At 39.8% G+C, this 21449-nt stretch overlaps 1 protein-coding gene across 1 annotated transcript in view; it reads left to right on the top strand.

The window, feature by feature from the left end:
- Positions 1-1980: 1980 nt before the first annotated feature.
- The window catches only part of Btc (betacellulin), a 40608-nt gene continuing 21139 nt past the window's right edge, over positions 1981-21449 (top strand). The window contains exon 1 of the mRNA XM_028752659.1: positions 1981-2311. Coding sequence (XP_028608492.1) covers positions 2248-2311 — 64 coding nt within the window. The 5' untranslated portion in view covers positions 1981-2247. The remainder of the gene's footprint in view (positions 2312-21449) is intronic.

Here is a 21449-nt window from a genome sequence, read left to right as displayed (position 1 = left end):
AGGAGGAGGAGGAGGAGGAGGAGGAGAAGGAGAAGGAGAAGGAGAAGGAGAAGGAGAAGGAGAAGGAGAAGGAGAAGGAGAAGGAGAAGGAGAAGGAGAAGGAGAAGGAGAAGGAGAAAGGAACAGAGTGTAAAAGAGGAAGGAAGATTCTCTTGACCTTGAAGAGACTAGCTCTCTGTTGCCAGGAAATGTAGAGGGCATATTCTTGGGAGCATTTCATTTTAATTCTGGCAGTAAATAAAGCTCCCAGGGAAAGATACTACTTTATCTTACCTAGTTAGTATATTAAATTACACTATTTCATCCTCTAGTGGCCTGAAAAAGTTAATTTACCATGTGAATGTCAGGAATGCTAACTACGTATATCATGTCCTGACCTCTTATAATTTTTCAATAAGCAAACAGTGAGTTCTGCTTAGGTGTGCTCTCTTTCTTTTTTTTAAATTAGCATTTACAGATAGCAGGATAGGAAAAGGGGCTGTAGCTGTCTGCTTGTGATAAGAAGGCAAATGTTGAGTATGGTATCATCTCAGAGAGATCCTTGGTATAGGATTCCTTCTACACCAGAAGATGTCAGGAAGAGAAAAGGAGGGACACACGCTGAGGGAGTACACCAGTTCTAAAGCCCTGCTGACCTCCTCCACTCAGCCCTTCACCTCTGCAGTGCATGACCTTCTATCCCCCAGTCCTTCTGTGCTTTCGACCCCACCCTTCGTCTGAGAAAGCGTCCTCTCCCAGGGCTCTAAAGGGGTAACTAGAATGGATGGATTTAAAAATCAAAGAGCCAATTTCCATTCTTCCAGATACATTATTTGCCTAAGGCACTAAAATAATTAGGATTAATTTAGAAATAAAATATCACTTGCTTAATTTATATGATGAGATTCGAAAGAAGAGGCAAATGGTTGACTCACATTTCATATGTAAAAAATGTTTATTGTACTTTCCAGCGTCAGAAATACAACTTCTGAAAGTGGGCAGCTCGTATGTATCACTTTTACAAGATCAGTAAATCAGTTCACAAGACTCAAGTCCTTTGGTCAGTTCAGATGCAAATATACTTATGCTGTATGGTGAAGCTGGAAGCTCTTTTCCCCTTTTGAAGGCTGTTGAGTGTGTCTTTGGGTTCCAGAAATGGCTCGATGCATAAGAACTTCCCATAACTAGTCATGATGAAGTATGGGGTAAGGTTTGGCAAGACACAAGCACACCACACACACACACACACACACACCCCACACCACAACATACACCATAACACACACACACAAAAGAAAAAGAAAAGAAAACAGAAAGATCCAACTACAATTAAGAGGTAGACAAATGAAAAAAAATGGATAAAAATATAAATGAAATTCTTTTATTTATCTGCTTACTTAGTTGATTTGTTACTGAGTTAGTTTCTGAGCTAACATTGTGCTATCCTGCGAACTTGTTATCCTCCGGCTTCTACCCTAAGTGCTAAGAGTAGAGGCATGCGCTACCACATCCAGCTGATCCATGAAATTTCTAAAGTACATTTTGGCAAGCTAAAATACCCGGATAATTAATAAATGAATAGAAGACACTGAAAAAACGAGATATTACCTTGAAGAATTCTACAGACAACAATGACTCTTGGGAAATGGCCTGCCTGTGTCAACTGTCAAACGGCTGGGTGTTTTTGTTTTGTTTGTTTTTTTTTTTTTCTTTTTCCCCCAGTGAACTTCGCTCTAGTATCAGATTTCATGCGCCTTTAGTCCAGAAGGAGAGTTCCAGACTTTCCTCCAGAGGGTTCCATGAGTTGAGGCCACATGACCAGGTCCTCTTCTGTCTCTCTTCTGGGCCCAGTTTACCTTGTTCTCTCCCACAGGGGGAGAGAAATGAACCATCAGGTGAGACCCAGCAGGGGGAGTGGGTGAGCTGGCCCGGTGGCCCTCTTCCTTGGGTGTGAGTATGGGCGTGGGGCAACTGGGTGGGAGCAGTGTGCAGGCTACCAGCACCAAATGGTGTGCCTCTCCGGGGGTGTGTGCAGAAGGCTCCAGGATAAATAGGAGGCTCCCAGTTCAGGGTGACACTGGAACCCGCTGGCTGCCCGCCCCGGGTGTTTCCCTGCTCTGTAGCCAGGCTGCCTGCTGCGTAGTTTCGCTTCCTCCTGGCTCAGGGATTAGTTTCCAAGCACCCTCTCGGTGCCAGGGCCCGGGAAGGGCACAGAGAAGGAGCCGGGAGACTCGTCCAGGGGCTGCCCTGCCCCACACAGCACGGTTGATGGACCCGGCCGCCCCGGGCAGCGGTGTCACCTCCCTGCCGCTGCTCCTGGCCCTTGCCCTGGGTAAGTGTTCGTTCTGAGAGCTACAGATCAGGAGTGCTGGAGTCCTGAGAGCCTTGATGAAAGAGTAAGCTGGCTAAGTTAAGATCCCGCCTCTGGCTTGCACCTGTTGGAGACTTCCCTGAGTGTACACGAGGCCCCAGGGCGGAAGGGATCCTGCTGCCTACTACTGGCCTGTGCTCAGGTGGCACCTCGGAGTGCCAGGAGCAGAGCCCCCGAGAGGTGCTGGCAGGGACCTGGAGGTGCTTAGCAGGTGTATGAGATGGGAGGAGAATCTCAAAGGCAGGAGCAAGCGAGTCTGTACCAAGAAGGATACCTGCAGGAGGCAGCAGAGGCGGGCATTCCTATCATGCATTGGCTGGAGAGCAACGTGCTTGTGTGAGTGTGTGTGTGTGTGTGTGTGTGTGTGTATGTTTTCCAGGAACGTGTGAGAGAGGCAGGACTGTTTTTGAGACTACCAGTAGCTTAGAAGGGTCTCTCTCTCTCTCTCTCTCTCTCTCTCTCTCTCTCTCTCTCTCTCTCATGCACACACACACACAAACACACACACACACATGCACACACACCACCTTTTCTTCCAAACATCTCTTTATTTGGAAAGTTAGGGGGAGTTGGTTGAGAACTCCTGGCTATGATGTCCACAAGAAGGAAAAGAGAGGCAGCTCCCTAGAAGCCAACCCTCAGGAAGGAGAGCTGAAGCTACAGGTAGCATCCTGCCCTCTGCCTCTGAGTAGGGGATGAGAGGACAGCCTGGTGGGAAAGTCCAGCCTTCTCCAGACCCCTGCTTCGAGGTCCTTGAGGGTTCTGGAAGAGAAGTGTCCTTTCTAGCCTTAGGTGGAGTCTAAGGAGGATTGAGACACTGAGAGGGGAGGGACCTCCCATGTGTCACCATACTATTACATACCTTCTCTCAAACCTTCAAGAGAGCTAACAACTGTGGAAAGGATGAAATTATCTTTCACAGTGGAAAACCAGATGAATATAAGTGAAAATTTCATTTGGCTGTGTCTCCAGAATCAGAAAGGAAGATAAAATGTTTGTCAACATAGGGGCATAGTGCATGTAGGGTCCAGGTCAGAGAGGTTAGAGGCTTAGCCTACAGTGGAGGCAGGTCACCATAACCCACTGTAAAGTGATGTGGACCAAGAGGACATGAGGTGGAGGTGTAGAGGAAGCACTGAGACTACCGTCAGTGTCACTTGAACGCAGCTGGCACTCACATCCTCTGCCTTGTCTAGACTGTCGCCTCAGCCAAGGCCTTCTTCATCTTGCTATGGTGAACAATATGCTAATGCATATAGGAAGCAGGCAGAAGAGTGGTCTGGAGATTCTTAGACATGGTTCTTGCATTTATGTTGAATTGGGAATGCCAGACTGACAATACTAAACAATCAGGGGAAGCTCAGACAGCCTGAGAAGGGAGAGCCTCATGTTGAATATGGAATGATGTGAGGTTGCACAGAAGATATGTGTGGGTACTGGAGAATCTGAAAGAAGAGAGGAAGCTGGGGTGACAGTGGGGATGGCAAAAGCAGCTAGTAGAGGGATGCTGATTTAGCAGTAATTCTTTCCTGGAAAAAGAAGCAATTGGTTTGAGAGGAAAAAACGTAGATTATGAAGAACCAAAAACCAAACCAAACAAACAAGCAAAAAAACAAAAATAAACACCCCAAATATACATCCAAGGCAAGTTAAAATATTTAATCAGAAATCAATAAGCAGTTAAACAGACTCAGTTACAAGTCATGAATGGAGGATGTAAACAATGAATCAGAGGAGATAAAACTGGCATTAGGGTGCCGTGTGGGAGGGGAAGGGACAATGGGCTAAATGGCTTGATTGTCTTGAGAGTATGAGTTACCCATTAGCTATGTTTCTGGGCCAGAAGGAGAGTCAGGAAAGAAATAATCTTTCAGGGCTGATAGGCTTTTCCCCTTTACTGTTAATCACTCTACTCCAGACCCTCAACTTGTTAAAAAGAAAACCAATTCTCTTACCTGGTGTTATAATACACCAGGGAAACCTAAATGTGCAATCTCCCTGATGACTGATGGCTTAGGAGACTGGATTCTGTCTCTATATCCCCTACATGTTTTCGAGGGGCTAAGGGATATGATTTGTTGGCATCACTGTTTCCATTAAGTATTCCTCCATCTACCACACACACACACACACACACACACATATACACACACACACACACACATACACACACACACACACATACACACACACACACACTGTAAGTCCCATTCCTAATTTAAACCATATGTTACTTTACTTTTGCAAAGTCTGTGAGCAATGTGACATGATGTGACCTGTGTGACAGTGGAAAGAACAGTGCACACTGTCACTGAGCAGATGGGAGACCTGGCTCCACCCCTGCTCCTCTGTGTCCCTGGGATACCTGTAAGTTAATGCTTCTTGATGTCAATTTCTTCATTTGTACAAAGAGGAGGTGTTATGTCATCACCATATTCTACACACACACACACACACACACACACACACACACACACACACAAAGACATACAACACACACACATAACCAAAATAATACATGATCACTTAGGAATAGCATATGTATTGTAGGTGTAGATGCATCAAAAGATACTGGGCATTTAGTAGATTGATCTGTTCAGGGTAGTTATCATTGTGATGCTTTCTTTAGGAATTTTATGAAGGGAAACGAGTTGGAGATGGAAAAAAGAGGTATGCCACAAAACAATTAGTTGTATTAGATACACATAAATTTAACACATACTGTAAATCTAGATATGTAAATATGTTATATATTTATCTATGTATGCAATATCCCTTATACACATTGAGTTGGTTTTATTTTACTAAAACTACCCAAAATCATTTTTTAGAGAGTCAGTGGGCATCTTGACTTCCATTTCTCATCCTTATTCTCTTATCAATCAAATTCAGCTACTGATCGGAACCTAATTCCAGTGGCTGAGAGAGGACCATTCAAGTCGCGATGTTGACTGTCTTTTTTACCCTTGATATTGTGCTTTAGAAATGATCCCAGTGGAATTAGTCCCACTTTTTTAGAATAATAGGAGATAAAATGTAGTCAAATCTATATCCTGTATGATTCTTTAAATAACAAAGAAGCTAATCCATGAGTTCTCACTTGCCAAAAGTGGGGAACACCCTGTAGTGACTTCATTCTGGACTCTGTTTGCATTTGCTCGCTATGTAAAGGCAAGCCATGAGAACCTAAATCTGGTTTGGGTGACTCTCGTTTCTTGATAACTGTAGTGCTCACAAGTCAAACTGAAGAGGCAAATCTGATTGAAAAGAGTACTTTATAAGGTTAATGAGTATCTTAAAGAAAAGAATCTCAGTAGCTAAGGTGAGTCTTTCATGGTGAGAATTTAAAGAAATAAAGAGAGCTTTTTTTTTTTTAAGATGGTTGGAGAGAGATGGGGTATTTAATCTGAATTCATATCAATTAAGTAATCGCCTACTTTGATTATCAGCTGTTCAGGTCAACTGACCATGAAACACTTGTGTTCATTCTTTACATTTTTGAAGGCTATGTAGATTGTTATTGACTCATCTCTGGGTTAATGGCGTGAATTACACAATGAGTTTGGAAAGCACAGCAGTATTCATATTTAAATTTCTTGTTTGAAAGAGTGGCATGAATGGTATAAAGGAATGGGTTATTGATACAGCATTTATATTTTTAAAACATTCTGAGTTTATTATTTGGCCTTATTTGCTCATGAAGTGTTGAATAAAGAATGCCTGACATAAAACAAGAATACAAAATAACTAGTGAAATGAAGTGATATGTGCATATGGCTGTTAGTGAGCATGCCCCCGTCAAAAAGTCAGCAAGCTGAGTAAACCTTTTGATTTCATGTTGCAAAACAGTGGCCCATAGGTCAGAGATGCTAAAGGACTTGGTTTTTCATCCCTTGCTACATGAGCATGGTACTGCAGGTGTGAAAGAGCATTCCACAAAAAATGACCTTGGTTTTGCAAAAGTAAGATCATTTCTTCTGTTGAAGATTCAAACGTACTGTACATGTCTTATAGGTTTGGTTCTAGGGCAGATTTGATTGGTCAAAAAAGCTCTTCAAAAGAAGTATTTGGATATTGGGACTATACCTTACTATCTAGCATGTTTGAGGCTCTGGATTTAATATCTAACACCAAGGAAAGAAAAAGCAGTGATTGTATGGGATAGGGAAGGACTGTGGACTTAATTAAGGTAGTTGAAAATGTTCTTTGAATGCCAGGTGATTTATCTCTCATTCGATTGGAACAATGGTTTGCACCAGTAGAGAATCATAAAGTCGTTATATTAATGGATTTCTGTGCTGATATCCAAAAGAAGAAAAACAACAAAACACAGCATTGGTAGCCTCTGTGGACATTGAAATAGATTTGCTTTAGAGACTGCTCCCCTTTGTCTTGTTGGTACTGGAGAATTCTTCATTTGTTCTAAATCACACATGAAGATGATAGAGTCACCAACTGCCTAATGGTAAGCCAAGTCACACAAACCTTTCTCCTCCCTTCTTTAGAGTGAGCTGTGTGGTCTGAGCGTGAGGGGATCCAGGACAGACTAGCTAGGAGAAAGGTGGAAGAATCTTCAGCACAGCTGAATGAAGACATTTTGGAGGACTTGGAGTTGACTCCCTCCTGAGTATCTTCTTAGTACTTTGCCCTCTAGGCTTCTGATGGACACAGGATGCTGCTGAGTATTTAGGTCTCTGCTTGGCCTATGGAATCTCAGCTTTGTTACTCTCTATGTTTTGGGGGATCTTTGTAGAATCTTCCCTATAGTTTTATCTTATTTGGCCTTCAGTACAAAAGTAACCAGTAATATAGTATACAAGCACTGGTCTAAAACATTGATAACTTATTTTATCTATAAAGCATATCCACCTAGTTCAGGAGCTAGATGAGCAGTATAGATACAGGGATCATGTTAGGAGTCCATGTTTCTGACATTATTGAGGATGAATTTTAAAGGGTGAAGTGAGTTCTTAGTTCTAGTAGATAAGCACTCACTGCTGGGTGAGACAGAATCCTGAAAGCCAGAGCTGTCATGCTGTATTAAAATGTAAAAACTGACACCTGGGATCCCATATTCTTGGCTTTTTTTTTTAAATGGAATTCCTCATAGCTGTCTCCTCACCTTCAGCAATGTTGCTTCCTTGTGCATCTCTGTCATCTTTCGCTATCTTGAGTATTTGAAAGATTCTGGCTTTTCAATCCACCCACGTAACCTGCCTGCCCATGAATCTGGCCTGGGCTTTCCTGGTTGATAGAGGTAACTTGGAGCAGGTGTTTATTTCAGTCTGTGACAAGCATCACTCCTGACATTCTAGTCTGATGCCACACTTAAATAAACTAGAATGTATGGAATGACTCCTACACCTTCCTGGTCTGTTTTCAGCCATGTGACACCCACATGCTCCTGTAGCCAGTTGGGGGATGGCATTGTTTTATATTATTCTAGATTAGATCCACTTGCCTGTTACTGAGAAGAGGTGACAAGGTCTACTCTGATCTGGATTAATATAGGAGCTAAGAAGCAGACTTAGCCAGACCATTGCTGTAATCCCCAGTGCTGGGAATTGCTAACTCTGAGACCTCAGTCCCACAACCCTTCCCAGCCTTAGTGCCTTCAATTGTAAAACCTGATAGGAGTAAACCAAGTCTATTGCATGGATGATCTTCATCTCTGTAAAACATCTACAGTGAGTCCAAACAGTAAATTTTAGATACACGTAATCTATTATACTAGACAATAAAAAATCAGAGGAAATACCATTGTGACTGATCCCTTCTTACTTTTTTTGTTGCAATTTTAAGTCTGGATTCCTGATTATAATCAGAATGTTTCTCATGTTTCTGATCCTGCAAGTTATGAAATACACCACAGACAAAAATATCCCCCCAAAGAACTATACTTTGACCAACTTTGTAAGGAAAATGTGCAAAAAAAATGAAATGCATATCTACCCTCTGAATAGGAAACACCGCCATAGATTCTTTTTCACCTGCCAATTCTGATTCTGACTTCACATAGTTAAGAGTTTCACATCGCTGTGTGACATTGACAAGAGGCACAGTCATTCTGCAGTAGTTGAATGTATTTGCAAGGTGATTTTGATATTTGAAGTCATCTCATCACAATGAGATTGTCTCATTTATTTGAATTGCAGAAATAACTGCTTCAAATAAAAAGGAATAGAACTGTCAATTTGGAAGAATTGTCGGTGATGAAATGTCAAAATTTATTTCTGAGTATCAGAAAAAAATGGAAAAGATATTATTTCACAAATTTCAGGAGAAAAATTCAAATTTTTTAGGAAGCCATTTATAATATTAAGTTATTCCATCAGTGGCTTACAACAGAGATAATTACTTCAAAATAATAATCATTATCATCTCTTAGGGACACAGGGTCATTCTGAGGACAACATAGAATAATACAGGAATTGGGAAATATGCGTCTTGAACAGTATGGCCATTCTCAACAAGTGAATATGTTGATAACTTTCAAAATACTTTATAGGTATAGTTTAAAAACTAGAAATAGAATCATTGCATTTGTTAAATTAGTGAAGCGATAGATTCTATACCTTGAGCAGAAGAAAAAGGAAAGTGCCTCACTCTTCACCTTTGGAGGAAAAAAAAGGGCAAGAATCCTTGTCCATAACCACAGCAGACGTCTTGTTAGAGTGCATATCTGAGTGTCTAGAACAATGCTTCTGTATAGGAAGTATTCTGCAAACACTTCTTGATCAAATGAATGTGAGTTAGTCCAGGAAGTCTTCCTAGACTGATATCTACTCATAGCAGGCAACAAAATGTTTAATGTAAACCTTATACCATAATATTCTCTCCCCCCCACCAAAATTCAGAAAGCTTGTACTTTCTCCCATAACTCTTTGCATTTATGTCTTTAGATCTGCTACACATCACTTATTTTTTTTCTAGACAGATTTATGTCAAGATGGCATCAGAACTTGGTCTCTGAGTGAGATGACCTGGCAGAATTTGATTTGTTTATGGACATTAGTGTTCATGACAACCACTAGCGACATATCATTTTATCCCAAAGTAGGGTTCTTGCATAATGGCGTAATGCTTGGTTCTTAAACAGAGAGCACTATTGTTATTTATAAAGCGTATAATAATGAGAAATATCTAAATTTATTTTAAGTTTACAGTTTTATTGTTTTAAAGTGTACCTAGTATTACTTTAAGGTATGTCCATGGCTATTAGGCATCCATGAGTTAAAAATAATAATTTAATTATAAACAATTATCTTCTAAAATGAATTTATAACATGCTATGTTAAAATGTTCAACACAAATGAGAGAGTATAATGCAGGTTAAATATGGTCCTCATAGCAGGAGAATCTAAGAGCTGAATGATAGAGAATCCACTAATGGATTAGAGACTGGAGACAGTTCTTCCATGACAGTGGTAGAGGAATACATGACTGGAAGGTGGACAGATGAATACATGCTATTTTTTTTATGAATGCAGCAAAAGAAGAAGAATGCTCAAATGCCTAGATTACGAAGTTAGCTTTGTGTTGTATTGACGGAAATACTGACTACAGAAGGAGGGACTTTCTAAAGTAAAGCCTTTAATCGGTATGCTGAATTCTTGAATTCCTCCTTGGGGTTCTTAGGAGCTGGAGCCAAGTGATTTTGTAATTCATATAAAGTCATTTTAGTGACAAGTGAAACTTTAAAATATTTTATGGATTTTTATGTGGTAAATTTGTTTAAATACAAAGGAAAAATTCACTCTGGCTTTTGCCTTGCTCACCGCTGCTCAGTGATGGGTTGTTTTACCTTAATCAAAGGTCTGGACCAGTAGTCTGACCCATGGTTCTTTTCCTCGTTTGATATTTTCAGACAAGGTCTCATTATAGAACTCAGGCTGGCTTTGAACTCATAATTTTCCTACCTCAGACTCCTGAATGTTGAGATTACAGGTATACACCATGATGCCCAACTTGTTTGGTCCCTAATTACTCACTGCTCGGCTTTTTAAACTTGGAGATTATTTATCATTTGAGGTTAGCACAGGTTCATCTTGCTACCATAGCATCTTTTGAGAGAGAGAGAGAGAGAGAGAGACTACTGTTTTAATAATCAATTGAATTAAAATTTTTAATGATTATAATGTACTGGCATGTTTAAGAGAATTGATTCATGTTCGAGAGAGAGAGAGAGAGAGAGAGAGAGAGAGAGAGAGAGAGAGGAGAGAAAGAGAGAGAGAGAGAGAGAGAGAGGAGAGAGAGAGAGAGAAAACCAAAAGGTTTTATTCTTTTTCTTAAAAGTTCAATTTATTATACGGAGGCTCTATTAAATCAAGGGACCTTTTTTTTCTTTCACTAACTCATATCCATTGGCTTCTCAGGGTTGTAATAATAATGGATAAAGGCACTATGTTGGTTTCTCCGTAGGGTAGTAACCTGATAAACACAGTGCTTTAAGAGTGATCTTAGTGTGCAGAAGAGCAGATGAGAAATGAGTCAGAGAAAAACTAAGAAAAACTCTCTCGATCAAAGCTTGGCTGAGAGAAGACAGTGTGTAAATATCTCAGTGTAGGAATTCATCTGCTCTATTGACAGGTCAGAGATACATATGGAAGGAGAAACAAAATGTATAGCATACCCCAAAGGTGATAGTCAGAGACAAAGAAAGTATATGGCACCATATTTGGAAGAGGACAGTTTTGCTGCAGGGCTGCAGTCTGAGCTATGGAGGCCAACAGAAAGTGAGAACCTCAACTGTTTTCCAGAGTCTGTGAAATACATACCATGTGCTTCATCTCGGATCTATTAGGGTCTTCTTTAACATGATCCTAGAAGACTAATGTTAAAAAGGATTTCTAGCTGAAGAGCAATGTTTCATTATAGAGTTATTATAAATACATAGATACTCCTCCCTTTAGTCCAGGAACTTTTGTTCCAACTGGAACTTAATTCTTTGATGCCTTCCAGTGGAGACCTGATTTAATGACTTGTTTTTAAACAACATCACATGTGGAGAGGTTTATTTTCAAAGATACAGAATATCCTATTCTTTGTGTATATCATATTGTCTTTACTCATTTGTATGTTGCTAGAATTAACATTGTATTCATGTTTGGGCTAGTACTAAGGCTATAGGAATCATGGGGGAACAGATACCACACAGAACTCTTTATCTCAATGTATTTGCATGTACGGCATATATGTTCATAAACGAGATTGCTGTGTTTTCCTGAGTAATGTAAAGTAGTCAACACCAGAACCAGGAACGATGGCACATCAACTCAAAAGCTGAAAGAGGAGAATTACTTTGAATTCAAGGCCAACCAGAGCTACTCTGGTAAGCTCAGTCTCAAACAAAACAAAATAAAAATGAAACAGAGTTGGTGATGTCAAACTCATGGTATGTAAGTCAGAGAAAGGGCTGAGGATGAAAGAAAGGAAAAGAAAGTCAGGAAGCAGAGAGTAGCAGTATTTTGTGGGATTGAGGATCAGCCTTGTGAAATGCTGGGGATAAAACGTGAGCTATGTGTGCTCATCACTGGAGCTCTTGAGAGCTCATAAACCAGACCAATGATAACTGAAGAAGCAAATGTGCACATAAACAAGTTACCGAGGAAACAGGACTGGGAAGGATACATTCTAGTTTATCCAAGATAACTTAATATACTTGAAAAAGTGGTTTCTACAAAAGTTCCCTCCACATGGTTCAGAGTAGAAGCTCGATCAATGAGCTTAAAGCCTAAGAAGACAGTCTCACCTTAATCCCCAGAATTCTTCCTCATATGAAGCTTTGAAAACAAAAAATGGAATCGAATGCTGTAGGATGTGGTGAGTTTCCCATGCTTGGGCACATCAGTGGAGTTCTTACAGGGAAGTGTGCAGAAGTGATCTCCAGGTGAGAAACCAGGTGGATCAAATGGTTTCCAGGATGTATCGTGTTTTATGAATACAGAATGAAGCCATTCACCTTGAGGAGGTTTTAAAGGTTAGAAGATCTTCAAATGAAGAAGCTGCCAGCCTCCCCTGAGATGAGAAGAGGCAAGCCATCAGAGCTGGAAGCCAACAGTGAAGCAGAAAATTATTTGAGTTTTTTTTCCACCCAAAACTGGGTTCAGTGACTTTTTCTCCTCATGGGTCTCATCTTGTAATATAGCAGCAATCTTATGCCTGAGGATGCTTCTTCCTCAAAGTCTCTCTGTAGACTTGATAGTTGAATAATAGCAGTCAACTGGACCTTAGTGTGGAGACAGAAACCACAGCTATATCTGCTAAATTAAATTGATGGGAATTTCAAGTACTGTTACATTAGAGGTCACTTTTCCCCCAACATTATCATTTTGCAGTAAAAAACTGGGGGAAAAAATCTTCATTTGTGTTTAGATAAATTAGACAGTTCATAATTGCAGTCAGCCAGAAGAGCAGCTTTGTATTGTGAGATGAGTTTGTATACATAATTGCAAGGCTCAGTTCATTTTTGTAAAACAAAAGCCAACCAAATGATACTGCCTTGTTCTTTCTTATTGATTGCTACCCAACAGTAGTGGTCACAAGTATGCATGGATTGAGTGGTTTTCTAGACTAACCGGCTTCATAATTGTGGATCTGTCTTTCAGGACGTGGTGAGCAGCCATACAACTATGACATACATGTGTGGCTGTTTCCTGGTGAGTCTTATTTTCCGAAGTCACACAAGAAAGTCAATCGAACTGTTTCATCATCACGGCACACACATCAAGAGAGCCCTTGATTCTTGAGATGTTCTCTTTTTAGCATTTCTTCTTGGGTCAGCCAGCTTTGCCCATTGTCTCTCTCACACACAGACTCATTTCTACATTACTGCCTCTGCCTCATATCAGTGTCCTGCTTCTTACCGAAGTTTTTGCTTTAACATCTCTCCAGCTTGACACATTGTTTCTCTATGAGATCCTGGTATAACTGATTTTCTATATTCCTTGTACTTGAAATATATTCCTAATATAATGTGCTTTAATTTCTTTTCATTTTTAGTCTTTATGAACGGTTTTACTGATAAAGATAATGACAGATGAATGGTAATGGGAATTGGCTTACTCAAACTCATCTAAAGTACATTTTATTTATTCTTTGAGAATTGCATATCATGTATTTTGATTATGTTTTCCCCTCCCCCAGCTCCTGCCACATCCTTCTCCTCTACCCTACACAGCCAGCTTCTTGTTCTTCTTTTTAAAGAAAATAAAACAAAACCATTGAGTTCAATTTGTGTTGGCTAATGGCTTTTGACAATTGAGTATGTCTTGAAATGTGGCTGACATACCTCTTATCATCCATTGAAGAAAAACTATTTCCTCCCATAGAAGCTATCAATTTGCAAATAGCTTCTTGGATAAAGGTGGGATTTCATGCCCGTTTCCCTTTCTCTGTGCTGATATTTTGTCTGGCACTCGTAGTTCTTGCGCATGCTGTCAATCTCTCTGATTGACATGTGTGCCTGGCTTGTCTGGAAAATGCTGTTTCCTTGAAGGCATGCACCATCTCTAGTTATTACGACCCTTCTGGCTTTTCTTCTGCACAGATCCTTAAACCTTGAAGAAAAAGTATGATATAGAGATCCCAGTGAGGGTGAATGTACTTGAGTCTCTTATTTTACTCATGCTCATTAGTTGTGGGTTCCTGAGTTAATTACAACTGCAGGAAGAAGCTTCTCAGATGAAGGCTAAATGCTGCACTGCTATCTAAGGGTATAGCCAAATGCCATCTGGACTCATTTTTTTCTGCTATATTTATTTACTAGAATAATCGTAGTAGGTTTTCCCATTCCAACTACCTATCTAGTACTAGGTTCGTGGTTTTACTGTCCGTGTCAAGTATGGTTTCTATCTCATGGAGCAGGCCCTAAATCCAAGCAAAAAGTGTGTGATTACTCATTTAACATCCATGTCACTCAGGGGTCTTATTTTAGCTCAGAGATTGGGCTACTGCTGGATCCAGAAGCCAACTGCACAATTCCTTCTTCCTGTGAGCTTGGACAATCCTTTTTAGAAATAAATTGTCCTCTTCTCTTGATTTTTTCTCCCTCTTTCTAACTAATATGACAATTCAGTGGGCTCAGGAATTTTTATTTAAAGTGATAGCATGCCTGAGTATCTGGTCTCATGATAATCGTAAAGGAATGGCAATCAAAATAAATCAAGTTTTGATAACTGGTCATTTAAGTAACTCAATCAAAGTTGTAGCAAGATTTTCATTCAAGCTAGTCTCCCATCTCACATTCAGTAATGGAAGGGTGAACCAGGAATGAGGTTGACTAACTAGCAAACACATTATTGAGTGCCAACAGTTTTTCAGTGTATGAGTTATGTTATATGTAGTTTACATGTGACAGGTTATTAAATTACATCCCATGCTGAACTTTAAAACAACACTTTGGAGAAATGTTCTATGCTAAAACTGCTATTATCTATTATTCTTGGTCTTTTTTAAACACTAAGATATTGTATCTTTAATTGAGAACAGTGTCACATTGGAGGAAGACACGTTTGTATTTTACTTTCCTGATTTTGAATGAAGGTGACATATTCGTGATGTCCCTGTTGCTTATTTCTCCTTCTCCAGGCTTTCCCTTCAGGCCCTAGGAATCCAGAAGCCCATCTTTCAGTTTGATAGGATAGGAGGTTTTCCAGATAAAATCATTTGAAGGAACATCTTGGAACACTTTTTCATTGTTTCCTAAGAGGTGTCCTGCTACCTGGTTTCCTGTGCTGGAATACAGTGGGCCAACCGATGAGCTCTTCCACTGTCTCCTTGCCTATTGGTCAGTTTCTTATCCACCTGAGGAAATTAGCAGAAGGAATTTTGTCAGTAGGAACATGTGATGAACATGCATGAGTCAATATGTTTCTCCTTCCTTCTGTTTTCCTGAAGCATACCTTGGGTCCAGTGACTGAACCACTGATGTGGACTATCTTAGTTCCTCTCCTTCTTTTCCTTTTCCATTATTTTCATGGCCTTGGGATTGTAACTTGTAATCTTTGTCTCAGTCTAGATTCTAGGAAAAGTTCTGAGCTAATTTCTCTTCTTAGGGGTTTGCTTTGAGACAAACTAAATGATACCTTATATTCAGGGCAGTATTTACAAAGGCATAGTTTATCAACACAGAGTGGCAGTAACAGAAAAGGTAGAAGAAGAGTTGACTTTGTTTTTTACCGGAGAGCACAAATACTAAATTTCACCCACTTCACAATTTTTATCTTAGTCAAGCACAAGCCCAGTGTTAAACAGCAGCTCCACCCTCCCATTGTTTCCAACTGTGAGTTAGATATGACTTCTTTCTGGACCTGGGAACCAGTGAGCTCACACGTTCCAGATTCTATTCCTCTTCTTAGCAATGAAGACGCTATGGGAAAAACTCTCTGATGCTTACAGTTTTCCTCCTTGCATTGATTTAAACATTTTTATGTACAAGTGAAATTACATTTACAATGTAGAAATAAGTCAATACCCATTTACCATTTATGAAGCTGAGGATATAGCTTTCTATAAATGCACAAAGCATTTACTGTAGTTAAAATTTATATTTTCCTCCCCCCTCTTCGTTTAAGCACATAGCTAAATTCCTGCCTTGACATGAGAGTTAGATGTAGAACTCTTAAGCTCCCTGGTTAGTAACAATCATAATCACAAACCTTTCAATTAAAATGTAAATCTAGAACTCAAGTTCTGCTCCCTGTGATCCCAAAGCTGCTCTTGCCCTGTTGTTCAATGCTGTTTCCCATTAATATAAATGAAGTCCTAGGGGCATGAGTGTGAAATAGCCTTCCAGTCCTTAATGGGACATGGAGTGTGGTTTAAATCTTAAAAATTGGTCTTATAGAAGAAATTGAATTCAGTAGATAAGCAGAGGCCGGCCATGTAGCTAAGAAGTCTTTAATCATTAAGAGAGTGATAAATGAACACTTTCTGATTTTCTGTTTTTAAAATACTAAATGTTCTTGGCTTTCAAAATGGAAAATTCAGCTCAGAGATGAGCAAATACAACATACACGTGCTGTGTAAGTTGGTCATATATGATCGTTTTTAAAGAGTTGATCCAGCTGGCTTGCTACTTACCTCAGCACCAGCACTGACATTGAGGCTGTGTCATGGGGCTGTCGGGTGGCCGTCTTCTCAATGCTTGCATTGTCCCCACTGACTTCATTGCCCATGCTGACTGATGGGGATAAGACTTTAATACATTCTGTAATTTTTTTCTAACTTGACGATCTCAAAATGCACTCATGTAGACGATCTTGGACTCAGCTGAAGTAGGGCTGGATTTCTCTCCGCTTTCCCTTGAGTTTTATGAGTAAGACTGATAGTTTTAAAACTAACTCCAGAAATAAAAACTCAACTTCTAGCCACTTAGCAAGTATAGCTAACCATGTACCTTTATTTTACTCTGTCTTTATTGTTTTCTTTCTGTGCACCTGAGAAATTCTATAGATCATGTGAAGTGGAATATTTGATAGGCTAAATAAAAAAGTCCAAAAGCCAAAAAAAAAAGTTCTGAATTCTTTGGCAGTTAAAGCTTCATACAAAACATTTTAAAAAGGAATATATATATATATATATATATATATATATATATATATATATATATACCTGTCTGCTTAGATGACATACAGAAGATGAAGCAAAAGAGAACAGAAACAGAGGGAAAACATGTCCATCTAGACACTGCTTCCTAGCAACACAAGAATTCCGTAGGTGTGTTTTATGGTAGGCAGAATAAAACTCCATTATTTATTATGACAGCCCAGAGGGGCTGATAGATTCTGGGCTTGCGTTTTTAGAGGTGTTGGGGCTGAGACCCCACTCACATTGCATTTACAGGAAGATGACAAGGCTTTTGACTTATCTAATGAAATATGCCTGAAGGAGCCAGTATGCTTAGCTTGAGAAGAGAGAGCTCAGCTCACAGGGAAACTTAGTAGCCAGATACAAATATTTCATAATTTCTTTGGGAAAGAGAGACTATAGTTATTTTTAGGTGATTCTAAAGAGAAAGGGCAATAAAAATGAGCTACACAGACAAAGACATTTGTAGAATTCTAGAGAAAGGTGCTTCAGTCACAGGTTTGCATGAGCGAATGACTGTGACCAATAGCATACATAACTGGTCTTGATATTGGCCTGTCTTAGAGCAGTCAGGATTCTTCCACCGAAATTTTAAATATGGCTTTAGTGGATGCTTTAAAAAGATATTTTCCAAGTTTAGAGTTGGTAAGATATTTAAAAACCTACAGAATTTTTGGTAACTTAATATAATCTGTGATGTTCTTGATTGGGAGTTTTATGCTTTCTATATACATACCCAACACAGTGCATTCTCTGTCTCATAAATACATTGGTAACTTTAACAATCCATGGTTCTTAAAAATTCTCATTTTTCATTGAATTTCATGAAATAGATTATGAGATTGGTAGAAAACCTATTATCCAAGGTTTTCTTTGGGAAATAGAAATTTTCTTCATTAGCGCAAATGAAGTGAGCTAATAATAGACTCTGGGGACCTTTTCATGAGATGGTGATACTTAAAAAGACATTATGGAGTCACAATACTAGCCTTGAAGGCTATGCAGTGTGCAGTTGGTTCACATTAAAGGGATGTGGTAAACAATGCAAGCTGCACTTAAGATTAAAACATATAAAATGGGTTGGAGAGAATCAGATTGATTTTCACCTGGTGTAGTTCCCTTGACCCTAAGGACATTTGGTGATGTACAGACATTTTACATAGTGACAGTTCAGGTGTGGTGGGCAGAGGGGCACTGGACACTACTGACAAATAGAAGGTAAAGGTCAAGGTCACTTAATCACCCCACAATGTTCATCTCACAGCAAAGATGCCAGTCCCAGAGGTCAACAGTGTGATCAATAAAAAATCAATAGGCTGTTTTCTATTTATTTTAAACTAGAACTTAAATTTCCTTAAACAGTGTAGTAGGATTTTTTAAGGTCTTATTTCCTAAGATTTTTCCAGTTCTTTCTTTCTGTCTTCCTTCTCCTCCTCCTCTTCTTCCCCCTTCTCCTCCTGCTCCTCCTCTTCCTCCTGTTCCTCCTCTTCTTCCTCCTCCTCCTCTTCCTCTTCCTCTTCCTCCTCTTCCTCCTCCTCCTCCACCTCCTCCTCCTCCTCTTCTCCTTCTCCTTCTCCTTCTCCTTCTCCTTCTCCTTCTCCTTCTCCTTCTCCTTCTCCTTCTCCTTCTCCTTCTTCTTCTTCTTCTTCTTCTTCTTCTTCTCCTTCTTTTCTTCAAGATAATGTTCTATTTGCCAGTATGACAACCCTGACAGCAGATAATTAAAGTGTTAGGAACTGACTAACCACTATCATGTGACCTACATAGTGGAGGCTGGCTAATTATTGCCTCTAATTTTATGATAGCTTTTGTGAGAAATGATCGATATTTGCATTATGATGACCACATGAATGCTAACCACTGCAGCAACAGGGAAACAAAGTGATTATTTTGCTTGCACCTATTTTTAGCAAGTAATTAATTGACACGTTAAAAGTCATTTATTCCCCACTAAAAACTCATCGTAAACCTTGGCTCCTACAGGAAAGCTCTGCCCCGAAGCAGAGTTGATTCTCTTTTGGACATCTCTCATGCTGCTAATTGTACAGCACCTTGGTGACATGTGCATCTTTCAAAAGCAGAATATGAGATCTGTGAGGTTAGCTGTGATATTTTTATCTTTGAGCCGTCAGTGTTTTGCATCAGTACCAAGCACAAGTGCTTAATGAATATTTGTTGACTAATGGATGGAACAAGAGTGTTCTTTGTAAAGTAGCCTATAGTATTTGGTAATGGGTTTTGTGAATGCTCCGCTGATTTCTCAGCCTCTTCTTACAGATCATAAACCCAAAGTCCTGTGATGACCTAAAATGAGCACAGCAATTGTCATGGGGTCTGTGGTACTTAAAGGCTTCCTGTTTCTTCATTCCCACTAGGTCCTGGAAGAAGGTTCTATGCCTGGTCTGGACTCAGTCAGAGAAGATGCACCTAACCTTTGAGAGACTTGAGGGCCCAGGGAGTGGGGAGGTCTGGTAAAGTGGGGGGTGGGGGTCGGGGTTTGGGACATCCTCTTGAAGATGAGGAAGGAGGAATGGGATAAGGAACAGTTGGAGGGCAGACTGGGAGAGGGATAACGGCTGGACTGTAAAAAAAGATTAAAGAATAATTAATAATAATAATAAAAGATGGAAGGACTAAGTTCAATTTGAAAGGAACTGCCTTCTCTCAATTGTTGGGATCTGTTCAGGCTAAGGAAATGCTTCTCTTTCAAATGGGTTCATGGTCCCTGGTTCTTTACTGAAGACGATTTGCATAGCAGTAGAGGTAGAGAGCACGCTGTTTGGTACACACTTATTACACAAGATGCTGGCTTGTCTGCACACTCTTACACAGGACACTGGCTTATTTTCACACTCTTCTTACATGGGATGCTGGCTTGTTGGAAGAGATCTCCTTTGTTGGTCCTGTCTCCTCTGAGGCTGGTGGCTTTTTTGTCAACTGCTTCCAGAATGTGGAGTGGGGATTAGCAGAAGGAGCCTGGCCATAGAACTTAGCCTGATTAAGTGTCTGAATAATTGGGCAGTCTCAATGCAATCAATGTTTCCTCCATTAGATAGAAGAGGAGACTAATGGGTTGAATTATAAGTAATTCTAGGAATAAAGGCAGCTAGATAAATATTGTGAAGTATTTTAAGCCAATTATTTTCTTATAAATTTTAACCTTTATAAAAATCCTGAGAAGTAAACATTTCTCCTTTCAGTTTAGATATTGAATCTCTACTAGATTTAGACTGACCTCCTTCCATCAATCCCTCCCTCCCCTCTTTCCCTCCCTCCTTCCCTCTTCTTCTTTCTTTCATTTCTTTACAATAATTACATGTACACATATGTGTGTGTGCATATTCGAGTGGACATGGAGGCTGAAGATTGATGTTGGGTATCTTCCTCTGTTGCTGTCCATCTTACCTTTGAGACAGTGCTTTCCGCTGAGACTAGAGGTCACCAATTGGCTAGACTGGCTGAGCAGCAAGCTCTGTGGGTGCCTGTCTCTTTGTTCTTTCCCAGCACCAGAGTTTCAAGTGCACACTACAATGCTGAAGTTGTACATGGGTGCCAGGGGATTAGAACTCCAGTCCTCATAGCTGTGTGGCTGGCTCTTCCCTGACTGAGCCATCTTCTCAGACTGTTCTCTCCTTACTCTTCTTCCTTCTCTTGGTTTGCTTTTCTTTTTTTTTTAACTATCAGAGTAAATGAACTACGGGGTTAAGGCCTCCTCGTTTTGTCCCGGGGAAATACCAGCTCTTGAATTGGAATTTAGAAATGAGTTAAATGTGTTTCTCAGTAGAATCTGCTGCTGGGGTTTTTTGGATTTGAAAACATTTTAAAACTGACTGTTCATTTACTAACTCTTTATATATCATACTTTGTGTTAGGTACTGAGATTACAAAGATGAGTTGTCTATAGTTCCTGGGCTTGAGGGGCCCACACGTGTTTGCTTCAGGTTGTTCTAGGAAGGGAGGAGTAAGTGCTGGAGGGAAAAGTGTAAATAACAGAAATTTGGTGACCAAGTCATGATTTTAAAAAGAAGATTCACTCATTTTTCTCCTGTTGCAACAAACAAAATGTTCTTTCAGAAAAAAAATGAAAAATAAAGATAAAATTAAAGAAAAGGTTTTCCAACTAGCTGGATCAATTTCCTGTTTACTCACCTTTTTGGCTATTTAGATAAACAAAGAAATGTACTATATATGCATATGTGCACACGCACGCGCGCGCACACACACACACACACATACACACACCAGCAGCACCACCACTGCCTCCGTTGCCATAAATTATCATTCAACAGTCTGTTTTATTATTTGGAAATATACTGAAGTGTACTATTAATTTTTAACACCATTTTCATGACTGATTAGCATCTTATTGCAGAAAGGTAGGTCAAATACACTTAATTAATTCTGTATTGCTATATACTTAGGTGTGTGTGTGTGTGGTGTGGTACAACTTCATAGAAGCTGGATGATGACATTGGGTATCCAACTCTATCACTCAATCATTCAACTTCTT

This window comes from Grammomys surdaster, unplaced genomic scaffold (genome assembly GCF_004785775.1).
Source record: "Grammomys surdaster isolate TR1022 unplaced genomic scaffold, NIH_TR_1.0 125928, whole genome shotgun sequence".
Classification (NCBI taxonomy): Eukaryota; Metazoa; Chordata; class Mammalia; order Rodentia; family Muridae; genus Grammomys; species Grammomys surdaster.
This window is presented reverse-complemented; position numbering and strand designations above follow the sequence as displayed.